Raw genomic sequence first — 26,876 nt, forward strand, 5'->3', positions numbered from 1 at the left:
ACTAGTGGAAATAAAGAACACCGCAGTTGTAGAAATGTCATGATTTAATTCTCAACCTTAAAGACAGGGATCACTGCATAGGTATTCATAATTTACAATCCACGTTCTTACTAAATGAATACTCAAAAACATTCCAAGATTTATATACCACAAATGTACAACATACAAAATGCGTCGATTCAAAGCCAAACTGCAGATAATTCCCAAAACAAAAACAGTACAAAAAGCCAAAAGAGATTGATCGCTTATCATAAAGTCAGAACTGATTGCCGCTGCCTAATGTTTAATCCTAGAACTTCAACAGGGTGTGCTGATCCTAGAGCTTTGCCTAAGGGCAACTTCCTTCCAGAGAGATATGAGAGGCAAAAATAGGGAAACATCTTATCTGAATATTTTAACTGAGGGTATATCCCAATTGCACCCTATGCTCTATGTAGTGCACTACTTTCGACCAAAGCCAAATGTGCAGGGAATAGGGTGCCATTTGAGATGGAACCCAACTCTGGTTCTCTGTTCATCCAATAAGAAAAGAGAAAACAACAAACAAATGTTAATCTGAAGACCCCAGTGTTTATGCTTATGTAAAAAAGTATACTTAAGCTGTTAGACGATTCACTTAAGCTCAGGCAACATTAAAACCATATTATTATTTTAATTTTTTTACAATTTAAAAGGCCACAAGGAGCTCAATGTGAATGCTCAAGAGTCCTCTGGTTTAAAAAGTTGAAGTTTGGTCCCGTATTCATCCATTTTAAAAGTGTAATGTCTTGTTGTGAGTTGCTATGGTCTACGAGGCAGTGAGATGCTTAGTTGAAGAATAGTTTGAGTCTGGATGTTAGTCTGTTTCAGCTCGATCCAATTAATCTCAGTCAGTCTCGTTATGAAAGGCAGTGATTAAGCGGAGCTCAGTTTGGTGCTTAATCACCTGATAAAACAGATCTTGATTTTTTAAATGTGTATAAATCTTACTGGAGTGTGCATTATAGTTGTCATAATAGCAGACATAGTTTGATAAATACAAATAACAAATAAATACCTATACATAAGAAAAAAGTAAAACCCTTTTGAAAATAAATAGCCAAAGTGTTTGATGAACTAAAAACTTCAGGTGTCCAGTTCCTTTAACGCACGTTGGAAAGTTAGAAAGCATACAAAGTCCTTGAAAACACTAGCAGACAAAACCAAAGACGGAGTATTGGTGTGAGATGGTGTCCGGAGGAACGGATTGTCTCCACCCTCCCTCATATCCTCTCACTAACCAAATCTCTCTATCCATCTCTCCATATACCTCATCCCCCTGTACTCTCCTTCAACATACCCAACCCTTCTCCACCTCCATCTCTCCCTTTCACAGTCTCAATCTCCTCTATCCGTCTGATAGGAGAGAAGTAAGAAACTCTATCCACCCCTCCTCATCCCGATATATCCTATCCCTCACTCCTTCTCTCTGGTAGAACATACAGGCCACAGTGACAGTGGCTGTAGAATATAGTAACTGTAGAATATAGATTTGTTTTATAGAGATCCAGGGCCTCTCAGTCGCCCTCCTATCCCTCCATCTTTTCCATCCTCCCTCCATTCCTTCCTCCTTTCTCTCTGTGATAGGCAGTAGATGGATCCATTTGAGAGTGTCTCTCAGTCTTCTTTCCTCTTCTGTCCAGGGAGGCTGCAGGTCTGCTCCTCTGTGTCATAATGGTCCACACTGAACCCATTGGTCAGGGGGACGGTGTGGGGGATAGAGGGGGTTTCCCTGGAGGAGAGGAGGTACTCCTGAGCAAAGTCTGGGTGCTGCACCACGAACCGACAGAAGTCATCTACAAACGGATATAGAGAGAGGGAAGGTCAAACAGAGAGAGATTGTAATGGCAGGGTTGACCGTGAACCCGTTAGTTGGATTACATTACATTTTAGTCATTTAGCAGACGCTCTTAACCAGAGTGACTTACATTTTGTGCATTCAACTTAAAGTAGCTAGGTGACACAACCACATATCACAATCATAGTAAGTAAAACTTTTTCCTCAATAAAGCAACTATCAGCAATGTCAGTGCTAGTAAGAAAAGACAAGTGTGAGCACAAGAAAGGCAAGGGTGTTAGTGTGTGATTTCACCGTGTGTGATCTTCCCCGCTTCAAGTGTGTCGATTGCTGAGAACAACTCTGTGACGTCAACCTCCGCTACTCCCAACGCCGTTCTCATAATAGACGCCAGCTCCTTTTCCACGATCGCCCCGTCCTCCTTCGCCTCGTACATCTGGACATAGGACAGTTATAACACTTTATAGAGCAGACATAGGTATTTTATAATGTTTCACAGTAACAGGCATGAGGCTATTATAGTGCCTAATAATAGCAGACATAGGGCTCTTATAGTGCTTCATAGGAACTGTTATATTGCTTCATTGCCCGTCACTCACTCCAAAGGCCAGCCTGAGGGTGTCCATGGCTTTAGAGGGTTGACACGCCACAGACAGGGCTATCACATACTCCCTGACATCTATCTGGCCATCTCCATGCTTCAGAAAGAAAGAGGGAGAGAGAACAGAAGAGAGAAAGCGGAATAGAGAGAAAGAGAAGAACACTGATGGTTATTTATTTCTACTAAATTGATTGATTGATTTGATTTCATGAATAAAAGCAGTGTGTGTTAATGTGTGTGTAGGATACTGCCGGTATGTGAGTTATGCGCAGTGTGTGTTGGATACCTACCTGGTTGAATAGGCTGTGTAACTCTGTGAGCATGTCCGTTACAGATAGGTTGAGGTACTGAGCAAAGTCCTCTAATCCCAGTCTGTATCCCCAAACGTTCCTGGCTCTGCTAGCCTGCTGCTGTAACACTGTATCTGTAGTCCCTGCTCTCAGCCTGCACATAGAAAACACATGGTTAAGAACTACATTTCCCACTACTGTCCAGGGTTGTGGCTAGAAGCTTGGTTTAGTCCATTTAATGAAGTGGTATTCAAAGTTGGGGTCACGACGGGGGAATTGCAGTGGGGTCGCAAATTTTATTTGTGTGTGTGTGTGTATATATATATATATATATATATATATACACACACACACATACAGAACAAAAATATAAACGCAACATGCAACAATTGCAAAGATTTTACTGAGTTACAGTTTATATAAGGAAATCAATCAATTGAAAAATTCATTAGGCCCTGATCTATGGATTTCACGACTGGGAATACAGATACACAGATAGGGGCATGGATCAGAAAACCAGTCAGTAACTGGTGTGACCACCATTTGCCTCATGCAGTGTGACATCTCCTTCACATAGAGTTGATCAGGCTGTTGATTGTGGCCTGTGAATGTTGCCCCACTCCTCTTCAATGGCTGTGTGAAGTTGCTTTATTGGCGGGAACTGGAACACTCTCAAACACGTCGATCCAGAGCATCCCAAACATGCTCAATGGGTGACATGTCTGGTGAGTATGCAGGCCATGGAAGAACTGGGACATTTTCAGCTTCCAGGAATTGTGTACAGATCCTTGCGACATGGGGCCATGCATTATCATGCTGAAACATGAGGTGATGGCGGCGGATGAATGGCACGAAAATGGGCCTCAAGATCTCGTCATGGTATCTCTGTGCATTCAAATTGCCATCGATAAAATACAATTGTGTTCGTTGTCTGTAGCTTATGCCTGCCCATACCATAACCCCACCATGGGGCACTCCGTTCACAACGTTGACATCAGCAAACCGCTCGCCCACACGACGCCATCTGTGGGCGCCATCTGCCCGGTACAGTTGAAACCGAGATTCATCCGTGAAGAGCACACTTCTCCAGCGTGCCAGTGGCCACCGAAGGTGAGCATTTGCCCACTGAAGTCAGTTATGATGCCGAACTGCAGTCAGGCCAAGGGTGCAGATTATTTTATGGAATAATATACAAATGTTATTGAGAAAGATAATTAGAAAAATAAAATTGTATTGAGTAAATGTATTTCTCTTAGTTTTGATAGGAGAGATGAAAATGTAATGAATTTAAGGTTATTTGTTGATGTGAAAATCTAAATTGACTGATTTGAAGGTTGTCATTAGATTTGGCGTGGGGTCGGCAACATTTCTGCCAGCAAACAAATGGGGTCCCTGCTGAAAAAGTTTGAAAACCACTGGTTTAATGGCTAAATCAAGTACATCTCAATGAAATACTGTACTTTCTAGTATCTAAAAGTATTCAACATATCCATTTGACACAGATTTTCCTGTTTCCTTAGTACTATTTTCCAGTATTATCAGTAAACCCAGTAGTATTTCAGTAGTATTTCCCAGTATTATCAGAAAACCCAGTAGTATTTCAGTAATATTTCCCAGTATTATCAGTCAGCCCAGTAGTATTTCCCTGTATGATCAGTAAACCCAGTAGTATTTCCCAGTTCGACCAGTAAACCCACTAGTATTAGTCTTAGTATTTCCCAGTAAACCCAGTATTATTTTCCCAGTATAACCATCAGTCCCCGATATGACATCTTAAATGTCACACAACGAGGTACAGGAGATCGCTCATACCCTACCTACCCATTCAGACACTTCAACGTAAATTGATTGTAAGACATTGGAATAAACATTTATAGAATTTTGAAATATTCTTATTTATTCAACATCAATGTTTTGTTATAAACAGCAAAACAATTCAGTATTTTTAAGGACCTGTAATAATGCTGAACGAACAATAGTAAAGTAAACTCCAACTCACCCAAGCCTTCGCGCTAGTCTATTGAACTGCAGTAGGCTGCTGTTGCTAGGGACACGCAGCGGGCCCTTTGCTAGGCTCAGCTGGCAGTCATCAAACGACAGGTCTGTGATGGGCAGCTGCAGGGCCCTATCAGAGCACAGAGAGCACGGCCAGGACCCGCCCCTGACATGTCAGATATACTGTATATGTGGCGGGCATTTCGAGAAGCACAAGAAACACAGATAAGCCAACTGAGAGACCTGAGCCCTAGGACCATACGTCGGGACTACGGTCCGTGGTGACTCCTTGCTGTCCCCAGTCCGCCTGGCCTTGCTGCTATTCCAGTTTCAACTGTTCTGCCTGCGGTTATGGAACCCCTACCTGTCCCAGACCTGCTGTTTCCAACTCTTAATGATCGGCTATGAAAAGCCAACTGAGATTTATTCCTGATTATTATTTGACCATGCTTGTCACTTATGAACATTTTTGAACATCTTGGCATGGTTCTGTTATAATCTCCACCCGGCACAGCCAGAAGAGGACTGGCCACCCCTCATAGCCTGGTTCCTCTCTAGGTTTCTTCCTAGGCTTTCGCCTTTCTAGGGAGTTTTTCCTAGCCACCGTGCTTCTACACCTGCATTACTAGCTGTTTGGGGTTTTAGGCTGGGTTTCTGTACAGCACTTCGAGATATTAGCTGATGTAAGAAGGGCTATATAAAATAAAATTGATTGAAATTGAGATAGACAGATGTAAACTCAATGTAAAAGCTTGATGTAACCTGGGAGGCCATACACAGTACTAACTTGGCCATGATGCGTCTGACATTGTTGGCGAACAGAGCAGGGTTGTTCTTCTCTTCCTCTGAAGGAGTGTAGAGAGGTAGGTACTGAAGGGAGAAAAAAAAAAGTGATATCCCCCATCCATCTTCCGTTTCTCCATTTCCTCACATTCTTTTGTCGATGTCTGTAAGCAGGAAGATGCCCCACTGACTAATGATGCCGTCGTATTGCAGAGTCCACCTTTAATTAAAAAAGAACCCTTACCTCAATCTCTATGGGGTTGTGAAACTGGCACAGTGTCAGCCACAGTATCTCAAACCTGAGTGGCGAGAGAGAGAGTAATCAGTTCATTCAGAAAGGAAAAAGGAGGTTAGAGGGAAAGACGGATGCAGTGATGAGAGAATAGAGAGAGAGGGAGGGGAATTTAGATGAAAGAACAGAAAGAGAGGGAAGTTGTGCAGTGGGATATTGTGAAGATTAACCACAGGCCTAAAAACACAACATCCCCTTCTAATCTAAAACATATTGCCAGACCTCTCCACAAAAAACAGCCAGGGGGCGATAGAGAGAGCAGCAGGGAAGGTGAGTGTGTGTGTGTCTCAGAGAGAGAGAGAGAGAGAGAGAGAGAGAGAGAGAGAGAGAGAGAGAGAGAGAGAGAGAGAGAGAGAGAAACAAAGAGAAATAGAGATAGAAAGAGAGGAAAAACGAGGAAGAGATACTCACGCTCCAGGGCCTTGCCATGTCCATGTGATGGTATCCTGTCGGGAGAGGATGAGGAGATTAGTTACACACAGCAGGACTGAGGCCTACAGAGGCTGCATCTCCTCTGCTTACTGAGACGCATGAACAGGGATCAAATCGTATATGACGTACATCATTGTCAATTTTTTCAAAAGGTCAACTCAAGTCAACTATTTTCGGACGAGTTGCATCCGTCAAAAGACGGACCATTTGTGCTTTTTTTGTTGGACAATTATCTCCGCTGTCATTCATTCGACAACCGATGACTCCCATTTAAAAAGCATTGGCTTGGGAGGGGTTGAATGGAGCTGAAGGTTGGGACTAATAACACGATAACTAATGTAAAACATACTGTGTCCATAATAAGTATATAGGTTATAGGTTAAGAACTTTTGTGAAAGAGCACAGTTTGAAAGATATGGCATATAGAAGCAAACCGGATGGACAACATGAAAATGATCGGAGAGGTTGAGGGTAGAGGAAGTTCAGGAATAAAACCAAACAAAATAGATCCATTGTAAAATTGACTGTGTCCACAAAAATGTATATAGTATGTATAAGCTGGAAATCGAGGCCTAAGCATTGTTGTTCACTAGTTTACACCAATTAGGGGAGGGGTGGTGGGGATGGAAAGTAATAAAGGAAAATATATTTTTTTAAAGGATATGTATATATATATATATATATATACACACTACCGGTCAAAAGTTTTAGAACACCTACTCATTCAAGGGTTTTTCTTTATTTTTACTATTTTCTACATTGTAGAATAATAGTGAAGACATCAAAACTATGAAATAACACATGGAATCATGTAGTAACCAAAAAAGTGTTAAACAATTAAAAATATATTTTATATTTGAGATTCTTCAAATAGCCACCCTTTGCCTTGATGACAGCTTTGCACACACTTGGCATTCTCTCACCCAGCTTCACCTGGAATGCTTTTCCAACTGTCTTGAAGGAGTTCCCACAGATGCTGAGCACTTGTTGGCTGCTTTTACTTCACTCTGCCGTCCGACTCATCCCAAACCATCTCAATTTGGTTGAGGTCGGGGATTGTGGAAGCCAGGTCATCTGATGCCAGGTCATCACCCACCCGCTATGGAGTCAGCGGGAGAAGAGCGCATGCCTGGAGTCGTGGCACGGGTCCTGGAGCATTCCATGATGCTGGCCAGCTTGGGGGAAGCGATGGATCGGGTTCTTCAGGTCGTGCCAACAACGCCTGGAGAGGAGAGGACCCGATCTGTCGAGACCAGCTGGCCAACCGGATCCAGCCATCTACACCCCAGTACCCGGAGGGATCCAGATATCCCGACCACGGGCGTTTGATGGGACGGCGGCGCTGTGCCAGGGATTCCTCCTCCAATTGGAGCTTTACTTCGCCAGCATCAGACTGGCGCAATCGGAGCGGGAGAAGGTGTCCGTCCTCGTTTCCTGCCTCTGTGGGAAAGCCCTGGAGTGGGCCAACGCGGTGTGGAACGAGGGAGGAGCCACGTTGGGAGGACTACAGGGAGTTCGCTCGCCTCTTTCGGGCGGTCTTCGATCACCCGCCCGAGGGTCGAGAGGCGGGTGAGCGGCTGGTCCACCTGAGGCAGGGGACGAGGACCGCGCAGGACTTCGCGTTGGAGTTTAGGACGCTGGCAACGGGGTCCGGGTGGAACGAGCGGGCCCTGATCGACCATTTCCGGTGCCATCCGCGGGAGGACGTCCGACGGGAGCTAGCCTGCCGGGATACCATGTTGTCCTTCGATAAACTGGTGGACATGGCCATTCGTTTGGACAACCTGCTGGCAGCCAGAGGACGTCCTGGTAGGGGTCTGCCCGTTTCCACCCCGGACAACTCGGATCCCGAGCCGATGGAGCTGGGTGGAACCGTCGGCCGAGAGAGCGGAGGAGGACAGCTACAGTGCCACTCTGGTGGCACGAAGGGACAGTACACCACACGTCGTAGTCAACGTTCTTTTGGGCCGGGAGGCGGCAGGCAGGGCACTCACGCATCACCCCAGGTATCGAACACCCACACTTGTTCACTGCCTGCCGCCTGTACCCTACCTATCCACTTTCCGGATCACATGGTAGTTCCCCAGTGTAAGGCGCTAGGCGATTCAGGCGCAGCTGGGAACTTTATGGACAGGGTATTCGCACGCCATCAAGGCATTTCATTGGTTCCCCTCTCCATTCCACTCCCCATCAGAGCACCAGATAGTCGACCATTAGGGTCCGGGTTTGTTACGGAAGTCACTATTCCGGTCACCATGATCACCCAGGAGACTCATTGTGAGGAGGTTATTTTTTCGATTATTGAATCTCCTGCTTTCCCTGTGGTATTAGGTATCCCTTGGCATACATACGTCTCCGAGTCCCTGGGCCACTTCACTTCACCCGCCTCCTCGAGTTTCTTCTTTGTGAAGAAGAAAGACGGCGGTCTGCGCCCGTGCATTGATTATCGATCACTGAACAAGGAGACGATTAGATTTAGTTATCCCACTTCCCCTCATTCCTTCAGTGATCGAGTCAATGCATGGGGCGCGCTTCTTCACAAAGCTAGATCTCAGGAGTGCGTACAACCTGGTGCGTATTCTGGAGGGGGATGAGGGGAAGACGGCATTCAGCACAACCACGGGGCATTATGAATACCTGGTGATGCCCTACGGTTTGATGAATGCTCCATCCGTCTTCCAGTCCTTTGTGAACAAGGTGTTTCGGGACATGCTTGGTCGCGGTGTAGTGGTCTACATCGATGACATCCTGGTGTATTCCGCTACTCGCGCCGAGCATGTGTCCCTGGTTCGCAAAGTGCTTGCCAGACTGTTGGAAAATGACCTTTAAGCCAAGGCAGAGAAGTGTATGTTTTTCCAGCAGGCCGTCTCCTTCCTCCTTCCATCTCCACCTCAGGCGTGGAGATGGAGGGAGATCGCATTTCAGCCGTGAGTAATTGGCCGACTCCAACCACGTTTAAGGAGGTGCAGCGATTCCTTGGCTTTGCCAACTACTACCGAAGGTTTATCCGGGGCTTTGGCAAGATCGCAACACCCATCACATCCCTGTTGAAGGGTGGGCTGTCCCAACGCTCGGGCACGCCACCCAAGCTCCACCCCTGTGCCTTCTTCTTGAAGAAACTCAGCCCGGCGGAGCAGAACTACGGCATTGGTGATCGGGAGCTGTTGGCTTTTGTCAGAGCTTTGACTGTGTGGAGGCATTGGCTCGAAAGGGGCAAAAACACCCTTTCCTCGTCTGGACGGACCACCGTAACATGGAGTACATCTGGGCAGCGAGGAGGCTGAATCCTCGCCAGGTCAGGTGGGCCCTATTCTTCACCCGGTTTGCTGCATTGTGGCGCCGGTAGTATGGGCGATGGACGCGGATATAGAGCGGGCATTACGTACAGATCCATCTCCACTGCAGTGTCCAGCTGGGCTGCGGTACGTGCCTGCTCTTATCCGTGATCGTCTGATCTTCTGGGCACACACGTCACCCTCCTCTGGTCACCCAGGTATCGGTCGTACAGTGCGCTGCTTGAGCGGAAAGTACTGGTGGCCTACCTTGGCTAAGGACGCGAGGGTGTACGTCTCCTCCTGCTCGGTGTGCGCCCAGAGTAAGGCACCTAGGCACCTCCCAGCGGGTTAGCTACAACCGTTACCAGTTCCACAACAACCATGGTCTCACCTTAGCATTGATTTTCTGACTGATCTTTCCCTCTCCCAAGGTAACACCACCATCCTGGTCGTTGTGGACCACTTCTCCAAGTCCTGCCGCCTCCTTCCTCTGCCCGGTCACCCCACGTCTCACGTCTTCCGGCAATACGGGGTGCCAGAGGTTATAGTGTCCGACCGAGGTCCCCAGTTCACGTCCAAGGTTTGGAAGGCGTTCATGGAACGTCTGGGGGTCTCGGTCAGCCTGACCTCTGGGTTCCACCCCTAGTCAAATGGGCAGGTGGAACGATTAAATCAGGATGTGGGTAGGTTCCTGCGGTCCTACTGCCAGGACCGGCCGGGGGAGTGGTCGGTGTTCTTGCCATGGGCAGAATATGCCCAGAACTCTCTCCGCCATTCCTCTACTAACCGAATACCATTTCAATGTGTTTTAGGTTACCAACCGGTTCTGGCACCGAGGCGCCTGCGGTGGAGACGTGGGACGTTGCCTACGTTCACCTCCAGCGCGCCGTGCATGGTCAGAAGGCCAACGCTGACCGTCACCGCAGTGAGACCCCGGTCTTCGTACCGGGGGATCAGGTCTGGCTCTCGACCCAGAATCTGCCCCTCCGCCTGCCCTGCCGGAAGCTGAGCCCGCGGTTTGTGGGGCCGTTCAAAGTACTGAGGAGAATCAACGAGGTTACGTATAGGTTGTTACTCCCCCTGATTACCGTATTAACCCCTCGTTTCATGTGTCTCTCCTCAGGCCGGTGGTGGTTGGTCCGCTCCAGGAGTCTGAGGTGCGGGAGGTTCCTCCACATCCTCTGGACATCGAGGGGGCCCCGGCGTACTCTGTCCGTGCCATCCTGGATTCAAGGCGTCGGGTGGTGGGCCTTCAGTACCTCGTGGAGTGGGAGGGGTACGGTCCGGAGGAACGGTGCTGGGTCCCGGTGAGGGATATCCTCGATCCTTCCCTGTTGCAGAATTTCCACCGTCGCCATCCAGCTCGCCCTGCGAGGCCGGGGTCGGCGCGCTGCTGGAGCTGCGCTTCGGCCGAGGCTGACTCCCCTCCTACTGTCACGACTTCGGCCGAGGCTGCCTCCCCTCCTTGTTCGGGCAGGCTTCGGCGTTCGTCGTCACCGGAGTACTAACCACTGCCGCCCCAATCATCATCACAATTGTCTTGTCAATCACACACACCTAGTTATAATCCCCTAATTAGTCAGTGTATAAGTGTTCCCTCTGTCCCCTTGTCAATGTGGGTGATTGTTAATTGTGAGAGTAATGTAGCTCGGTGGAGATACTCATAACATTGTGTTGCCAGGGTAGATTTTCCCCCTGTGCCTATGTATTATTGGATTCCGTTACAGTGTAATTGCCAGGGATGTTTGTTTCCCCTGTGCCTGTTTCGTTGATCGCTATTGGAGCGCATTTGTGTGTCAACGAAGGAATAAACTCTGTATTTGGTGATTACCCTCCTGCGCCTGACTCCTTTCACCACACTCACCACAGAAGTGATGCAGACAATTACATTGATGGAAGTTACAATCTATCTGCAATATAAAGCTGATCTACCCCCTAAAAATATTACTAAAAATATATATATTTTTTAAAGCATTGGCTCCATCGGACACAAAATCCCAGTGTGTTCATGGCCTAAATGAGTTACACACTGCAGGACTGAGGCCTACACAGGGGCTGCATCTCAATACTCTACAGTGGCTTCCTCTCCCCTCTCCTTTGTCTGCACTGGTCTGAAAACAATGGACAGGTGAAAGCAACATTGCGGATCGTCTATTTGAGACTTGCTTTTCCTTTTTCAGTTATTTTGTTCTATTGCAGGTAAAGGAAAGGAGGAGACGAGGAGAGGAAGCCACTAGACTATTGAGATGCAGGAAAGGAGACGAGGAAAGGAATCCACTGTAGACTATTGAGATGCAGGAAAGGAGATGAGGAAAGGAAGCCACTAGACTACTGAGATGCAGCCGGAGAGTGTCTCTCTACTGCACATGGCTTTCTAGTACAAGTTAGAGCAGGTAGTCACAGGTTTATAATTAATGAGGGCGTGCAGGGGCTGTGGAGAGAAGGACATGAAACCTGAGGGAGGGAGGGAGAGAGAGAGAGAGCACAAGACAGCGAGAGGGAGAGGGGAGATTAAATATCACTCCACAGGAGCATGAAGCCACTCAACATGGACACAGACGGACTCACACCGTGAGAAGAGAGAAACTGTAAACGGAGGGAGGGAGAGAAGGAAAGGAAGGATAGGTATGTAAAGGAAAGCAGTGAAGGGAAGTAGGAAGGGAGAGAGGATGGTTTGGAGGAGAGGAGGGAAGAAAGGAGAGTTTAGTTGTGCGTTTACCATTTTGTTGGGGTAACGCAGGACTACTGGTTGGACTGGAACTGCTGGAATGAAGGCCCCTGAGGCGAGAGAAAGAGAGAGAAAGGTTACTGAGTGAGTGCGAGTGTGTGTGGTTTTTAAAGAGGCATATTCATACTAGGCTTTGGCCGTATACCCCATTTGGAAATAGCCACGGGATGGTTTTTCAATACCGTCAAAACTATTTCTTAGAAGTTTTTTAATACATTTGAATATTTGTTGCTACTTTAAGTAAATACCTGCAGTCAACTTGTGTAATATGTTAGGAGATAAAAGCAGATCGTGTTCTTCTTTTCACCGGTCACATAATTTTTTTGATAATGAAGCTTACAAGCTCACAACAACGAGAGACTGGAGCCTTGTGAGTCACGCGCCAGGTGAATGTTCGCCAGCTAGATATCTTATCACTATTAAGTTAACCAAATGCTTTACAGTTGTGCATTTGGTTTGCTAATTTTGTAGCTAGCTAGTTATCTAGCTTAGTGGTTAGCTTCTTGCTAAATCAAGCTTCTCTTGGTAACATCAGATAATCCCTTCCTGGATCAAGAGACTTGCTGTCTAATATTTGTTTTATGCGTGCAGCAAACTGAGTAGCATTCTTTAGTTACTTGCATAACTTTATGAGCTGTGATGTCCGTCTTGCAAATAATTTCTGTCAGACACTGTATAAAATGTTTGCAATGTGCTAGTTAGCATTTAGCTTGCATTCACTATGGGATTTTACATGTACTTGTTAGCATTGCTAACCTTCGCATTACTGAGGCTCAGTGGGGTTGGAAAATAGCGCCCCTTGTGTTCATACAAGGTTGGTATGAAGGTGTGTGTGTGTGTGTGTGTGTGTGCGCGTGTGTGTGTGTGTCACCAGCCTGTGATAATGAATACAGTAGTACAGCCTGGTCATGACACGGCTGGAGACTACCCTGACCTCTGGGTGCAATGGAACAATTACCACTAGGATACTGTAGGAGTTATGACTCTGGATGAGAGAGAGAGGCATATGCATGTGAAGGTCTGTGTGAGATCAACTTTTTAGAGACAACAAGAGGAGATGCATTGGACAGAGACACCAACACAACACAGAGTTAAACTAAGAGGGACAAAACTACACAGACAATTCGCATACCGCCCCAACAGATCCATAGATCACGCAATCACTATTGCACTCCACACTGCCCTTTCCCATCTAGACAAAAGGAACACTTACGTGAGAATGCTGTTCATTGAATGCAGCTCAGCGTTCAACACCGTGGTGCCCTCTAAGCGCATCACTAAGCTAAGGACCCTGGGAATAAACACCTCCCTCTGCAATTGGATACTGGACATTGACGGTCCGCCCCCAGGTGGTGAGGGTAGGCAACAACACATCCGCTACGCTGACCCTCAATACGGGGGCACTCAGGGATGCATGCTTATCCCCATCCTGTACTTCCTGTTCACCCACAACTGCGTGGCGGCACACGACTCCAACACCATCATTAAGTTTGCTGACGACAAGACTGTGCTAGGCATTATCACCGACGACGATGAGACAGCCTACAGGGAGGAGGTCAGAGACCTGGCAGTGTGTTGCCACGACAACTACCTCTCCCTCAATGTCAGCACGACAAAGGAGCAGATCGTAGACTACAGGAAATGGAGGGCCAAGCACGCCCCCATTCACGTCGACGGGCTGTAGTGGAGACGGTTGAGAGCTTCAAGTTCCTTTGTGTCCACATCACTAAGGACCTATCATGGTCCAAACACACTAACACAGTCGTGAAGAGGGCACGACAACGCCTCTTCCCCCTCAGCAGGCTGAAAAGATTTGGCATGGGCCCTCAGATCCTAAAAAAGTTATACAGCTGCACCATTAAGAGCATCTTCACTGGCTGCATCACCGCCTGGTATGGCAACTGCTCGGCATCCGACCACAAGCCGCTAGAGGGTAGTGCGTACTGCCCAGTACGCCACTGGGGCCGAGCTCCCTGTCATCCAGGACCTCTATACCAGGCGGTGTCAGAGGAAGGCCCTAAAAATTCTCAAAGACTCCAGCCACCAAAGTCACAGTCTGTTCTCTCTGGTACCGCACAGCAAACGTTACCAGAGCGTGAAGTCTGGGACAAAAAAGCTCCTGAACAGCTTCTACCCAAAAGCCATAAGCCTGCTGAACAGTTAATTAAATGGCTACCCGGACTTTCTGCTTTCCCCCCTACCTACATGTACATAGTACTTAAATCACTCAATCACCTAATGAAACCTACATGTACATATTACCTCAATCAATCACCCCAACTACCTCGTACCCCAGTACACTGACTTGTTACCGGTACTCCTTGTATATAGCCTCGTTAATGTTATTTTATTATGTTACTACTTTATTTTTATCTATTTGCTAATTTTCTTTATTTTTAACTGCATTATTGGGAAAGGGCTCGTAGGTAAGCATTTCATGGTAAGGTATACACTTCTTGTATTCGCTGCATGTGACAAATACAATTTGATTTGAAAGACAGAAACGGGGTTGGATAAACAGGGATTTAAAGCTGGGATTTGGGAAACTCTTGATATTTCATTACAGTACCAGTCAAAAGTGTAGACACACCTACTCATTCAAGGGTTTTTCTTTATTTTTACTATTTTCTACATTGTAGAATAATAGTGAAGACATCAAAACTATGAAATAACACATATGGAATCATGCAGTAACCAACAGTGTTCACATCAAAATATATTTTATATTCTTCAAAGTAGCCACCCTTTGCCTTGATGACAGCTTTGCACACTCTCGGCATTCTCTCAACCAGCTTCACAAGGAATGCTTTTCCAACAGCACTCAATCACTCTCCTTCTTGGTACAACAGCCCTTACACAGCCTGGAGGTGTGTTTTGGGTCATTGTCCTGTTGAAAAACAAATGATAGTCCCACTAAGCGGGAGGTACAGTGGGGGAAAAAAGTATTTAGTCAGCCACCAATTGTGCAAGTTCTCCCACTTAAAAAGATGAGAGAGGCCTGTAATTTTCATCATAGGTACACTTCAACTATGACAGACAAAATGAGAAAAAAAATTCCAGAAAATCACATTGTAGGATTTTTTATGAATTTATTTGCAAATTATGGTGGAAAATAAGTATTTGGTCAATAACAAAAGTTTCTCAATACTTTGTTCTATATCGTGGAGCTCCGCCCCATAGGGGAGCTCTGCTCCTAATGGTTTACCCTCTGCCCTAAGGCAGCAGCAGCCTGAGACAAAATTATGCACACACCTACAGCCAATAGGAGTACAGGTGTCCCTATAAGAGGGGGTGCCTCCCCTCAATCAGCCTCCCTTTTTCTTCAGCGACTGGATGACTAGACTGAAGAGCCAAGAAGAGACGAAGCACGAAGACTCAGGACGAAAACGCCGTTGATATTCCAGTCATCAACGTCGTCTAAATGAGCACACCGGGAGATTTTCCACCCCCAAAAGCTCTTTTCAGAGCTCAGTGCAGATGCACTTCCATGGCGGCCGGTGACCACCACGACTTATGTTTCGTGTGTTTGGGATCCCAGCATGCCAAGGAAGGCGTCTGCAGTCCCAGATTCGCCTCCTGCGCCCTCCTTTCTTTAAAGGAGAGGAAGCAGCGTTAGGCGTTTTCAGGGGAGGACATCCCCCTTGAGGATGTGTTGTCGATACTAGCCTCTGCTTCAGAGCGTCGTCCGACGGCGCAGACTCGGGGGAAGATGGGGATTTTGAGGAAGGGTCTGGCATTCCAATGGAACAGTCGGACCCCGTCCCTCATACTTTCAAGCCCCCCTTTCTTTTAGAGAGCGAGAGGGCTTGTAGTCCCTATAGCGAAGGGGATACGAGCTCTGAGAGATCAGAAGCTCTCTCTTTCGCTGCAGCCTCTCTGAGAGCGGATTTTCCGGGTCTCATTGAGAGAGCTGCTCAACGGCTGGCAATAGAGCTGCCCCCTCTTCCCTCCGCACCGGAGATTGATATGATGGAGGGAGGTCCTTATTCCAGGCCAAGGAAGGCGGCAGAGCCAGTGGCTCCTGCCATGCCTTCTTTGGCTAGGTGCGTTGGAGGCTCGTGGGAGGCACCTTTAGCGGCGCGTTTGCCTGTAAAAGCGTATCTCCCATTCACGAGAGTGGAAGGAAGGCTTCAGGGTCAGGGAATCCCCAGGTTAGAGAGCGCCATGGCGGCTTATCTCGTACCGGGTTCGAGCCCTTGGCCCTCTTCCAAGAAGGCCACGTTGCCATCCCAGAAGGACCGACTCACAGCGTCGCTATTAGAGAAGTATTTTGGGTTGGGAGCCCAAGCTGTAGCAGCAGCTAACAACATTGCCCTCTTGGCGGCCTCTCTGTCCCGTTTAACCACAGGTAAGACAGAGATGGCACCGGAGGAGGTGGAGGAGGCGTCCAGAATTTCTGGCGCCATACTCCACCTTACACAGGCGTCCGCAGTCTGCACGGGGAGATCCATGGCCACTTCGGTGGTCGGGGGAACGACACCTCTGGTTGTCTTTGACTTCCATGAAAGAGGCAGACAGGACGTCTCTTTTGAACGCCCCCTCTCTGACGACGGCCTCTTTGGGGTCGCAGTCAAAGAGGCGACGGAGCGTTTTTCGAAGTTGGAGGAGGAGAAGAAGCAGTTGGCCAAGCACCTGCCGTTGGCAGGACGACTCGGCCCCCCTCCTCCCCCAAAGGCCATCTACCTCCGCCCCTCTAAGTAGACCGGGATCTACGACGCAGGCGGCGTAATCGGCGTCATCCGGCGGCCTCGAGCAGCAAGAGCGGGCTCGGCCCTCCCAGCAGCTCACGGTAGCCCCACTACAGCCGGCGAGGGAGGTGACGAGGACGCCGACCTGGCCCTCCAAGGAGGCAAGAGGCGTACGTGACGGGACGCGGGGAGAGGATGGAGGACGCATCGATGGTGTCGAACGCGCCCACTGTTCCCCCCCCACCCTTCGGTTGAAGGGACGGGTGCTGATGTAAATGCTTTTGTTGATGTGTTTAATAAAGAGTTGGCTCCACCTGACTTTGTCAAAAAGAGCCTCTTTTCCATAATACGTCCGAGAGCGTTCAAATCTCACCCTCTCTTCCCTTACCACTCTAAGAGCCGTTCAGCCCACCGAGGGTGCGTTGCTGAACAGGCACTAAGAGTAGGTATCCAGAAGACCTCAATCAGGTCGTCACATCACACTTCACGTATAAGAAGTGCTTTACATAGAAGGCAGCAGTCCCGGTCAGATTCTGACATGAGGACGCAGCCGCTATTTGGGATGGCGCACTAGTACAGACTAAGGTCTCCACTAGTACGAGCCAGACCCATGCTGCGTTCACGGAGGGCCCGATTACCGCGGTCACCAAGGTGCCCAGAGTATCGGCGCCCCCAGGCATTGTAACACAGCAGCTATCTGGGGACGGCGCATTATCGCAGACCAAGGTCTCGGTTAAGGCGATTCAGACCCATGCTACGTTCACGGAGGGCAGGATTACTAGCGTTATGGGTATAACCAAAGTTTCAGCTCCCCTGACAGAACGAGCCAGTACTCACCACACTGAGCGTGAATCAACCCACCAGGGGTGCAGAGTTGAACACACACAGAAGGTGAAAGTTAAGAAGGTATCAAGGCGCCGCCTTGTTTTACCTCATAGAGACCTCATACTACAGACTTCTAGGAGTACTGTAGTGAAGGGCTCTGATAGCGAATTGCAGTCACCTAAGATGACGCAATCGATTGCTGGGGATGGTGCCCTGCCGCAGGCTGTGGCCTCGGTCAGTGCAATTCAGACCCGCGATGCGTTCAAGGAGGGCAGGAATACGACGGTTACGGGTTTAACCCGACGTCCCTACTCCTCTTTCTTTCTCAGAACGCATTTCCTCTCCCTTTCACGGGAGGCCCACCTTGGGCTGTTCCACCACTTCAATGTTGGGGAACAGTGGCGGTAAGGGCCATAGAGGAATACAGGTCCTTCCTACTGGATGCACCACAGCTTCGCGCCCAGCCACTTTCTCAGCATTGCTGGCAGTGGCGAAGAAGCTGCACCCTCTCACGCTGGCTAGAACAGACGTTGCAGAAGGGTTATGCTCTCCAATTCCACGGACCCCACCCACGTTCAGGGGAGTGGTGGAGACGGTGATGAAAACGCCAGACAAAGTGGCCGCTCTGATGACAGAGATTACGGAACTTTTGGCGAAGGAGGCGGTGACAGTAGTTCCCCGGGAGCAAAGGAACAAAGGGCTATATTCGCCTTATTTCCTAGTGCCCAAAAAGACGGGGGGAGTGAGGCCGATTTTGGATTTACGCATTCTCAACGAGAGCATAACCAAACGGCCCTTCCGAATGCTAACGACAAAACGTCTGCTGGAATGTGTCCAGAGAGGGGACTTTTGTACGAGCATAGACCTAAAGGACGCGTACTTTCATGTGCCGGTTCATGTGCATGTCAGACACAGGAAGTTTCTGCGGTTCGCCTTTCAAGGGGTGGCGTACGAATACACGAGGATGCCATTTGGGTACGCCCTGGCACCTCGCACATTTTCCAAGTGTGTGGAGTCGGCATTGGAACCGTTGCGTCGTCAGGGAATAAGGCTACTAGCCTACCTGGACGACCTACTGGTTCTCGCCCCGTCAGCAGAGCTGGCGATCACTCACACAACACAGACAGTGATGCATCTCACAAGTCTGGGGTTCGCTGTGAATTGGAAAAAGAGCGCGCCCTGGCCCACTCATCAGATTGTCTACCTGGGGATACAGCTAGACACTGTGAGGATGAGGGCTCGAATCTCGGACCCCCGAAGGGTAGCCTTGTTGCTATCCCTAAGGAAGTGTCGTCCGAATCACACGGTGACGGCGCTGTCGATCATGTCACTTTTGGGTCTCATGTCGTCAGCCCACTCTGTGGTTCCGCTGGGACTCCTGCACATGCGCAGGACGCAGCGATGGTTCGCCCAACTAAGACTAGACCCATTGCGTCAACGTCATCGGTTGGTGGTGGTTCCCCTCTCGCTCAGTGCAGACCTAAACTATTGGAGAAACTCGCGCGTTCTCACGTACGGAGTCCCGATAGGAAAGGTGTCCTCTCACATCCCAGTATTCACGGATGCGTCCCTGACGGGATGGGGAGGGACATGTCAGACACAAGCGATAGGAGGTGTGTGGCCTCAATCAGGTCGTCACATCAACCTCCTGGAGTTGGAAACGGTTAGACTGGTTCTGACCCACTTCGCGTCTACCCTTCGGGGTCGCGATGTGCTGGTCTGGTCAGACAACCGGACCACAGTAGCCCACATAAATCGCCAGGGTGGAGTCAGGTCGCCTGCTCTCCATCGGGCGGCAGAGGAATTGTGGCTGTGGGCTCACGAGCACCTTCGCTCATTGAGAGCAGCACACATTCCGGGCTACTTGAACGTAGGAGCAGACCTCATGTCAAGAGGGGGTCCTCAAGACGACGCAGTGGTGTCTGCATCCAGACATTGTTCTCCAGATTTGGGAACAATTCGGGAGAGCCGAGGTGGACCTATTCGCGTCACGCGTGAACGCGCAATGTCCTCTGTGGTTCTCTCTGAGGGAACAGGACGAACCGCCACTGGGAAGGGGACGCCTTTGCGCACCAACCGTGGCCGAGAGTTCTCCTGTATGCATTCCCTCCGCTGTCCTGCATTCTCCCACTGCTAGCCAGGGTGAGGTCAGGGGGGCTGTCAGTGATACTGATAGCGCCCGATCGCCCGGGGGCTCTGTGGTTTGCGGAGATTAGTCAAATGTTGATTGCGCCACCTTGGCCAATTCCACATCGACGGGACGCGTTGTCTCAGGCGGCTGGCACGATAGGGAAATTGCCCATAATCGGCCAACCACTGAAGGCCTGGCTGCTGAGAGGGACAGGCTAGAGCGCCGTGGGTTATCTGATGCAGTGATCAGGACCATACAGGGTTCACGTGCCAGTTCCACTTCTAAGATGTATGCCAGTAGATGGAACGTGTTTTCACGATGGTGTGTCACACAAGGTGTGGACCCCATGAGCTGTCAGGTGGAGAGTATTTTCTCTTTTCTGCAGCTCATGTTTGATAAGCAAAAATCGCCTGCCACGATTAGAGTGTTTGCAGCAGCGATTTCAGCTTGTCATGGGGGTTTTGGCAGAGACAATGTCTTTAGTCACCCTCTAGTGAAACGCTTCCTATTAGGAACGCGGCGACTTAGGCCAACACCTAGAGTCACGCTTCCTCAGTGGGATTTGGCTTTGGTACTCGAAGCGCTATGCAAGTCGCCGTTCGAGCCATTTAATCAAATACCCCTCAAGATGCTGTCTATCAAGACAGCACTGTTGCTCGCTTTGACTACAGCTAAGCGGGTCAGTGATTTGTGTGCTCTTTCGACGAGACCTGACTGCCTGGCCATCAATGGTGACCTGAGCAGAGCAGTGTTACGTCCTAACCCGGCATTTGTGCCGAAGGTTATTAAGAGTTCATATAGGTCACAGACCGTGGAGCTGTGGGCTTTTTTCTCCTCCTCCTCATAGAGAGAGGAGTGAGGAGAAGCTCCATCGCCTGTGCCCGGTACGCGCTTTGGCGTGTTACGTCGAGCGCACAGCAGCGATTAGGTCATCGCCTCAGTTGTTTGTGTGTCACTGTGCGGCTGCACTAGGTAGACCACTTTCAAAACAGAGGCTGTCTCACTGGCTTTGTGAAGGCATTGAGACAGCTTATGAGGTAGCAGGGCGGCAATTGCCTCAGGGTATCAGAGCTCACTCCACTCGTGGAGTAGCGGCTTCTACTGCCCTTTTTAGAGGAACAGGAGTAGAGGATATCTGTAGAGCAGCATCCTGGTCGACGCCGTCTCCATTTATCCGTTTCTATCTCTTAGATATGTCTTCTAATTCTCTGGCTCGATCTGTACTCAGCGTGGCTGAAGGGAGATCTTGAGCAAGAAAGAGAGGAGAAGCAGGACTGTGGACTCAGGTTTCCATCAGGTCCGCTTTGGTTAGGAAGACGTGTTTTTGACAGATGTGTTTTCTAACTCTTTGGCTCGGTCTGTACTCAGCATAGCTGAAGGGAGATCTGGAGCTAGGAAGAGAGGGAAAAGCAGGACTATGGACTGGGTTTCCATCAGGTCCGCTTTGGATAAGAAAACAGTTTGTGACATGAATCCTGACTGACAGGATCAGTACAGTAGAGGCATGCGTTGATTAACAGAATATGAGGTCATCTATCTGCTTGTTCAGTTAGTATGACTCATGTTTTTGTTCCTGCCCACTAATCTCTGGGATTCCATTGAGTGAGTGAGGCGGTCTACCGCGTTCATAATGTAGAGTGACACTTGATGTCATTCCATTAGTGGTCGGTAGTGTTTTCACAGGATATTGAGGCACATCTATCTGCTAGTACAGATTAGTATGGCTTCTATTCTGGTGATCTGCCCACTAGTCATTGCCATTGGACTAGGTGGGGCGGGTTTTTTAAACCGATGACGCGGTATATTGTGACGCCCGTAGGGGTTTTTAGTTGCAGTACTGCGGGACTCGGTTGCAGCCATTGCTAGGCTTGACTTTCTTTCTTCGATGGGAAGTGTTAGGCTCGGCAGGGAGTACATTTTGGAGCACTACGCTCCACCTTAAACCATTAGGAGCAGAGCTCCCCTATGGGGCGGAGCTCCACGATATAGAACGATTAGTTACCGGAGTGTAACTCCAGTTCTATGAGTGGAGCGGAGCCCCATAGGACTTAAGGCCCTGCCGACCCTCTCTAGTCTCGCTGAAGAAAAATATCTCGGGAGGCTGATTGAGGGGAGGCACCCCCTCTTATAGGGACACCTGTACTCCTATTGGCTGTAGGTGTGTGCATAATTTTGTCTCAGGCTGCTGCTACCTTAGGGCAGAGGGTAAACCATTAGGAGCAGAGCTCCCCTATGGGGCTCCGCTCCACTCATAGAACTGGAGTTACACTCCGGTAACTAATCGTTATATACCCTTTGTTGGCAATGACACAGGTCAAACGTTTTCTGTAAGTCTTCACAAGGTTTTCACACACTGTTGCTGGTATTTTGGCCCATTCCTCCATGCAGATCTCCTCTAGAGCAGTGATGTTTTGGGGCTGTCGCTGGGCAACACGGACTTTCAACTCCCTCCAAAGATTCTCTATGGGGTTGAGATCTGGAGACTGGCTAGGCCACTCCAGGACCTTGAAATGCTTCTTACGAAGCCACTCCTTCGTTGCCCGGGCGGTGTGTTTGGGATCATTGTCATGCTGAAAGACCCAGCCACGTTTCATATTCAATGCCCTTGCTGATGGAAGGAGGTTTTCACTCAAAATCTCACGATACATGGCCCCATTCATTCTTTCCTTTACACGGATCAGTCGTCCTGGTCCCTTTGCAGAAAAACAGCCCCAAAGCATGATGTTTCCACCCCCATGCTTCACAGTAGGTATGGTGTTCTTTGGATGCAACTCAGCATTCTTTGTCCTCCAAACACGACGAGTTGAGTTTTTACCAAAAAGTTCTATTTTGGTTTCATCTGACATTCTCCCAATCCTCTTCTGGATCATCCAAATGCACTCTAGCAAACTTCAGACGGGCCTGGACATGTACTGGCTTAAGCAGGGGGACACGTCTGGCACTGCAGGATTTGAGTCCCTGGCGGCGTAGTGTGTTACTGATGGTAGGCTTTGTTACTTTGGTCCCAGCTCTCTGCAGGTCATTCACTAGGTCCCCCCGTGTGGTTCTGGGATTTTTGCTCACCGTTCTTGTGATCATTTTGACCCCACGGGGTGAGATTTTGCGTGGAGCCCCAGATCGAGGGAGATTATCAGTGGTCTTGTATGTCTTCCATTTCCTAATAATTGCTCCCACAGTTGATTTCTTCAAACCAAGCTGCTTACCTATTGCATATTCAGTCTTCCCAGCCTGGTGCAGGTCTACAATTTTGTTTCTGGTGTCCTTTGACAGCTCTTTGGTCTTGGCCATAGTGGAGTTTGGAGTGTGACTGTTTGAGGTTGTGGACAGGTGTCTTTTATACTGATAACAAGTTCAAATAGGTGCCATTAATACAGGTAACGAGTGGAGGACAGAGGAGCCTCTTAAAGAAGAAGTTACAGGTCTGTGAGAGCCAGAAATCTTGCTTGTTTGTAGGTGACCAAATACTTATTTTCCACCATAATTTGCAAATAAATTCATTAAAAATCCTACAATGTGATTTGCTGGAAAAAAAATTCTCAATTTGTCTGTCATAGTTGACGTGTACCTATGATGAAAATTACAGGCCTCTCTCATCTTTTTAAGTGGGAGAACTTGCACAATTGGTGGCTGACTAAATACTTTTTTCCCCCACTGTAACTCTCGGTCTTCCTTTCCTGTGGCGGTCCTCATGAGAGCCAGTTTCATCATAGCGCTTGATAGTTTTTGCAACTGCACTTGAAGAAACGTTCAAAGTTCTTGAAATGTTCCGTATTGACTGACCTTCATGTCTTAAAGTAATGATGGGACTGTTGTTTCCTTTGCTTATTTGAGCTGTTCTTGCCATAATATGGACTTGGTCTTTTATGAAATAGGGCTGTCTTCTGCATACCCCCCTACCTTGTCACAACACAGCTGATTGGCTCAAATGTATTAAGAAGGAAAGAAATTCCACAAATTAACTTTGAACAAGGCACACCTGTTAATTGAAATGCATTCCAGGTGACTACCCCATGAAGCTGGTTGAGAGAATGCCAAGAGTGTGCAAAGCTGTCATCAAGGCAAAGGGTAGCTACTTTGAAGACTCTCAAAATAATATAATATTCCATATGTGTTATTTCATAGTTGATGTCTTCACTATTATTCTACAATGTAGAAAATAGTAAAGATAAAGAAAACCCTAGAATGTGTAGGTGTGTCCAAACTTTTGACTGGTACTGTATGTCTAACTATTTACATTTTTCATAACCCAAAATATAACAATGTTACTCCATTGTTTACAAACAACAAGAATTTAAACAAACAATGACTAGCTTCAAAATACACTGCTCAAAAAAATAAAGGGAACACTTAAACAACACAATGTAACTCCAAGTCAATCACACTTCTGTGAAATCAAACTGTCCACTTAGGAAGCAACACTGATTGACAATACATTTCACATGCTGTTGTGCAAATGGAATAGACAACAGGTGGAAATTATAGGCAATTAGCAAGACACCCCCAATAAAGAAGTGGTTCTGCAGGTGGTGACCACAGACCACTTCTCAGTTCCTATGCTTCCTGGCTGATGTTTTGGTCACTTTTGAATGCTGGCGGTGCTTTCACTCTAGTGGTAGCATGAGACGGAGTCTACAACCCACACAAGTGGCTCAGGTAGTGCAGCTCATCCAGGATGGCACATCAATGCGAGCTGTGGCAAGAAGGTTTGCTGTGTCTGTCAGCATAGTGTCCAGAGCATGGAGGCGCTACCAGGAGACAGGCCAGTACATCAGGAGATGTGGAGGAGGCCGTAGGAGGGCAACAACCCAGCAGCAGGACCGCTACCTCCGCCTTTGTGTAAGGAGGAGCAGGAGGAGCACTGCCAGAGCCCTGCAAAATGACCTCCAGCAGGCCACAAATGTGCATGTGTCTGCTCAAACGGTCAGAAACAGACTCCATGAGGGTGGTATGAGGGCCCGACGTCCACAGGTGGGGGTTGTGCTTACAGCCCAACACCGTGCAGGACGTTTGGCATTTGCCAGAGAACACCAAGATTGGCAAATTCGCCACTGGCGCCCTGTGCTCTTCACAGATGAAAGCAGGTTCACACTGAGCATGTGACAGACGTGACAGAGTCTGGAGATGCCGTGGAGAATGTTCTGCTGCCTGCAACATCCTCCAGCATGACCGGTTTGGCGGTGGGTCAGTCATGGTGTGGGGTGGCATTTCTTTGGGGGGCCGCACAGCCCTCCATGTGCTCGCCAGAGGTAGCCTGACTGCCATTAGGTACCGAGATGAGATCCTCAGACCCCTTGTGAGACCATATGCTGGTGCGGTTGGCCCTGGGTTCCTCCTAATGCAAGACAATGCTAGACCTCATGTGGCTGGAGTGTGTCAGCAGTTCCTGCAAGAGGAAGGCATTGATGCTATGGACTGGCCCGCCCATTCCCCAGACCTGAATCCAATTGAGCACATCTGGGACATCATGTCTCACTCCATCCACCAACGCCACGTTGCACCACAGACTGTCCAGGAGTTGGCGGATGCTTTAGTCCAGGTCTGGGAGGAGATCCCTCAGGAGACCATCCGCCACCTCATCAGGAGCATGCCCAGGCGTTGTAGGGAGGTCATACAGGCACGTGGAGGCCACACACACTACGGAGCCTAATTTTGACTTGTTTTAAGGACATTACATCAAAGTTGGATCAGCCTGTAGTGTGGTTTTCCACTTTAATTTTGAGGGTGACTCCAAATCCAGACCTCCATGGGTTGATACATTTGATTTCCATTGATAATTTTTGTGTGATTTTGTTGTCAGCACATTCAACTATGTAGAGAAAAAAGTATTTAATAAGATTATTTCATTCATTCAGATCTAGGATGTGTTGTTTAAGTGTTCCCTTTATTTTTTTGAGCAGTGTATATTCTGTGTTTCCTTACGTCTGGAGCACTGTCTATGAATGTTGGTTACATTTCCCTAGCCCTATCCCTCATCTGTATACCATAACAAATGGCGTGGACAGCATTTTGTGCTTTTTTAAATCCCAGAATGTAGTTTTAACTGGACAGGGTGAGACAGAGTTAGACAAGCATGGCTTATGGGGACAGGACGGTGACACTGGGGTGGAACAGAAGGGATTACTCTGTGGGGACAGTCACAATGAAGAGGGGTCACTACAGTGGGAACACGCACACACAGAACAGACACACACAGAAGACACACACACAGAACAGACAACACGCACACACGGACGCACACAGAAGACACACATACACAGAGACATACACACACACGCTTTCCACCTGACTTGTGATTCAGTTAGAAGAGAGAGAGAGAGACAGAAATAGAAAGAGAGTAAAAGAGAGACAGAAAGAGAAAGAGAGTAAAAGAGAGACAGAAAGAGAGAGAGTGAGGGCGTGAGAGCTTGGTCAGCATAAACAAGAACACATACCAGGTTTGAATGTGATAAGGCAGGATCTGTTGGTACACGTCCCCTCTGGAAATATCATTATCTGCACGCATACGCATACACACACACACACACACACACACACACACACACACACACACGCACACACACGCACACACGCGCACACACACGCGCGCGCACCCCATGCAGTGTTAGATAGGGGATATAGCCATCATTGAATCAGTTTTTGCCATCACAAAGGTAGCATGGCCACAGCAGAAAACAAAACTATATTTAGCTACATCTCGTCTTATCTAAACACAGTACATTGAATTTGACATTGGTCTTTATGTTAACACAAGCACAAGCAGGCAGCGTGTGTGTTACCTGAGGCCACTTCCCTCCAGCATGGGCTCTGCGTTTGATCTCCTCGACCGTCTTCCGACGAGAATCCTGGTCCGACCGCGACACGAACACTGGCCTTATGAACTTTATCAGAGCTGGTGGGGCAGGGGGAGGGAGAGACAGAAGGGGGAGGGGATGAGGGAAAGACAGTGGGGAGAGAAGGGGAGGTGGGGGAAGGGGGAGAGAGGGAGGGAGGAGATGAGGGAAAGACAGTGGGGAGAGAAGG

The 26,876-nt window shown here is 48.4% G+C and overlaps 1 protein-coding gene across 6 annotated transcripts in view; it reads right to left on the reverse strand.

Moving 5' to 3' along the window:
- Positions 1 to 26: 26 nt before the first annotated feature.
- The window catches only part of LOC121586585 (lysophosphatidylcholine acyltransferase 1), a 39,955-nt gene continuing 13,105 nt past the window's right edge, over positions 27 to 26,876 (reverse strand). For 5 of the 6 annotated variants that reach the window (XM_041903394.2, XM_041903392.2, XM_041903398.2 and 2 more), the window contains 11 exons: positions 26,633 to 26,745; positions 26,288 to 26,348; positions 12,204 to 12,262; positions 6,189 to 6,223; positions 5,730 to 5,784; positions 5,490 to 5,572; positions 4,707 to 4,868; positions 2,708 to 2,861; positions 2,416 to 2,514; positions 2,111 to 2,252; positions 27 to 1,814 (listed from right to left, as the gene is read on the reverse strand). In XM_041903394.2, the coding sequence (XP_041759328.2) occupies positions 1,636 to 1,814; positions 2,111 to 2,252; positions 2,416 to 2,514; positions 2,708 to 2,861; positions 4,707 to 4,868; positions 5,490 to 5,572; positions 5,730 to 5,784; positions 6,189 to 6,223; positions 12,204 to 12,262; positions 26,288 to 26,348; positions 26,633 to 26,745 (1,142 nt within the window). In that variant the 3' untranslated portion in view covers positions 27 to 1,635. The remainder of the gene's footprint in view (positions 1,815 to 2,110; positions 2,253 to 2,415; positions 2,515 to 2,707; positions 2,862 to 4,706; positions 4,869 to 5,489; positions 5,573 to 5,729; positions 5,785 to 6,188; positions 6,224 to 12,203; positions 12,263 to 26,287; positions 26,349 to 26,632; positions 26,746 to 26,876) is intronic. The other variant, XM_041903396.2, reaches the window with a different exon arrangement.

This window comes from Coregonus clupeaformis, chromosome 17 (assembly GCF_020615455.1).
Source record: "Coregonus clupeaformis isolate EN_2021a chromosome 17, ASM2061545v1, whole genome shotgun sequence".
Taxonomy (NCBI): domain Eukaryota; kingdom Metazoa; phylum Chordata; class Actinopteri; order Salmoniformes; family Salmonidae; genus Coregonus; species Coregonus clupeaformis.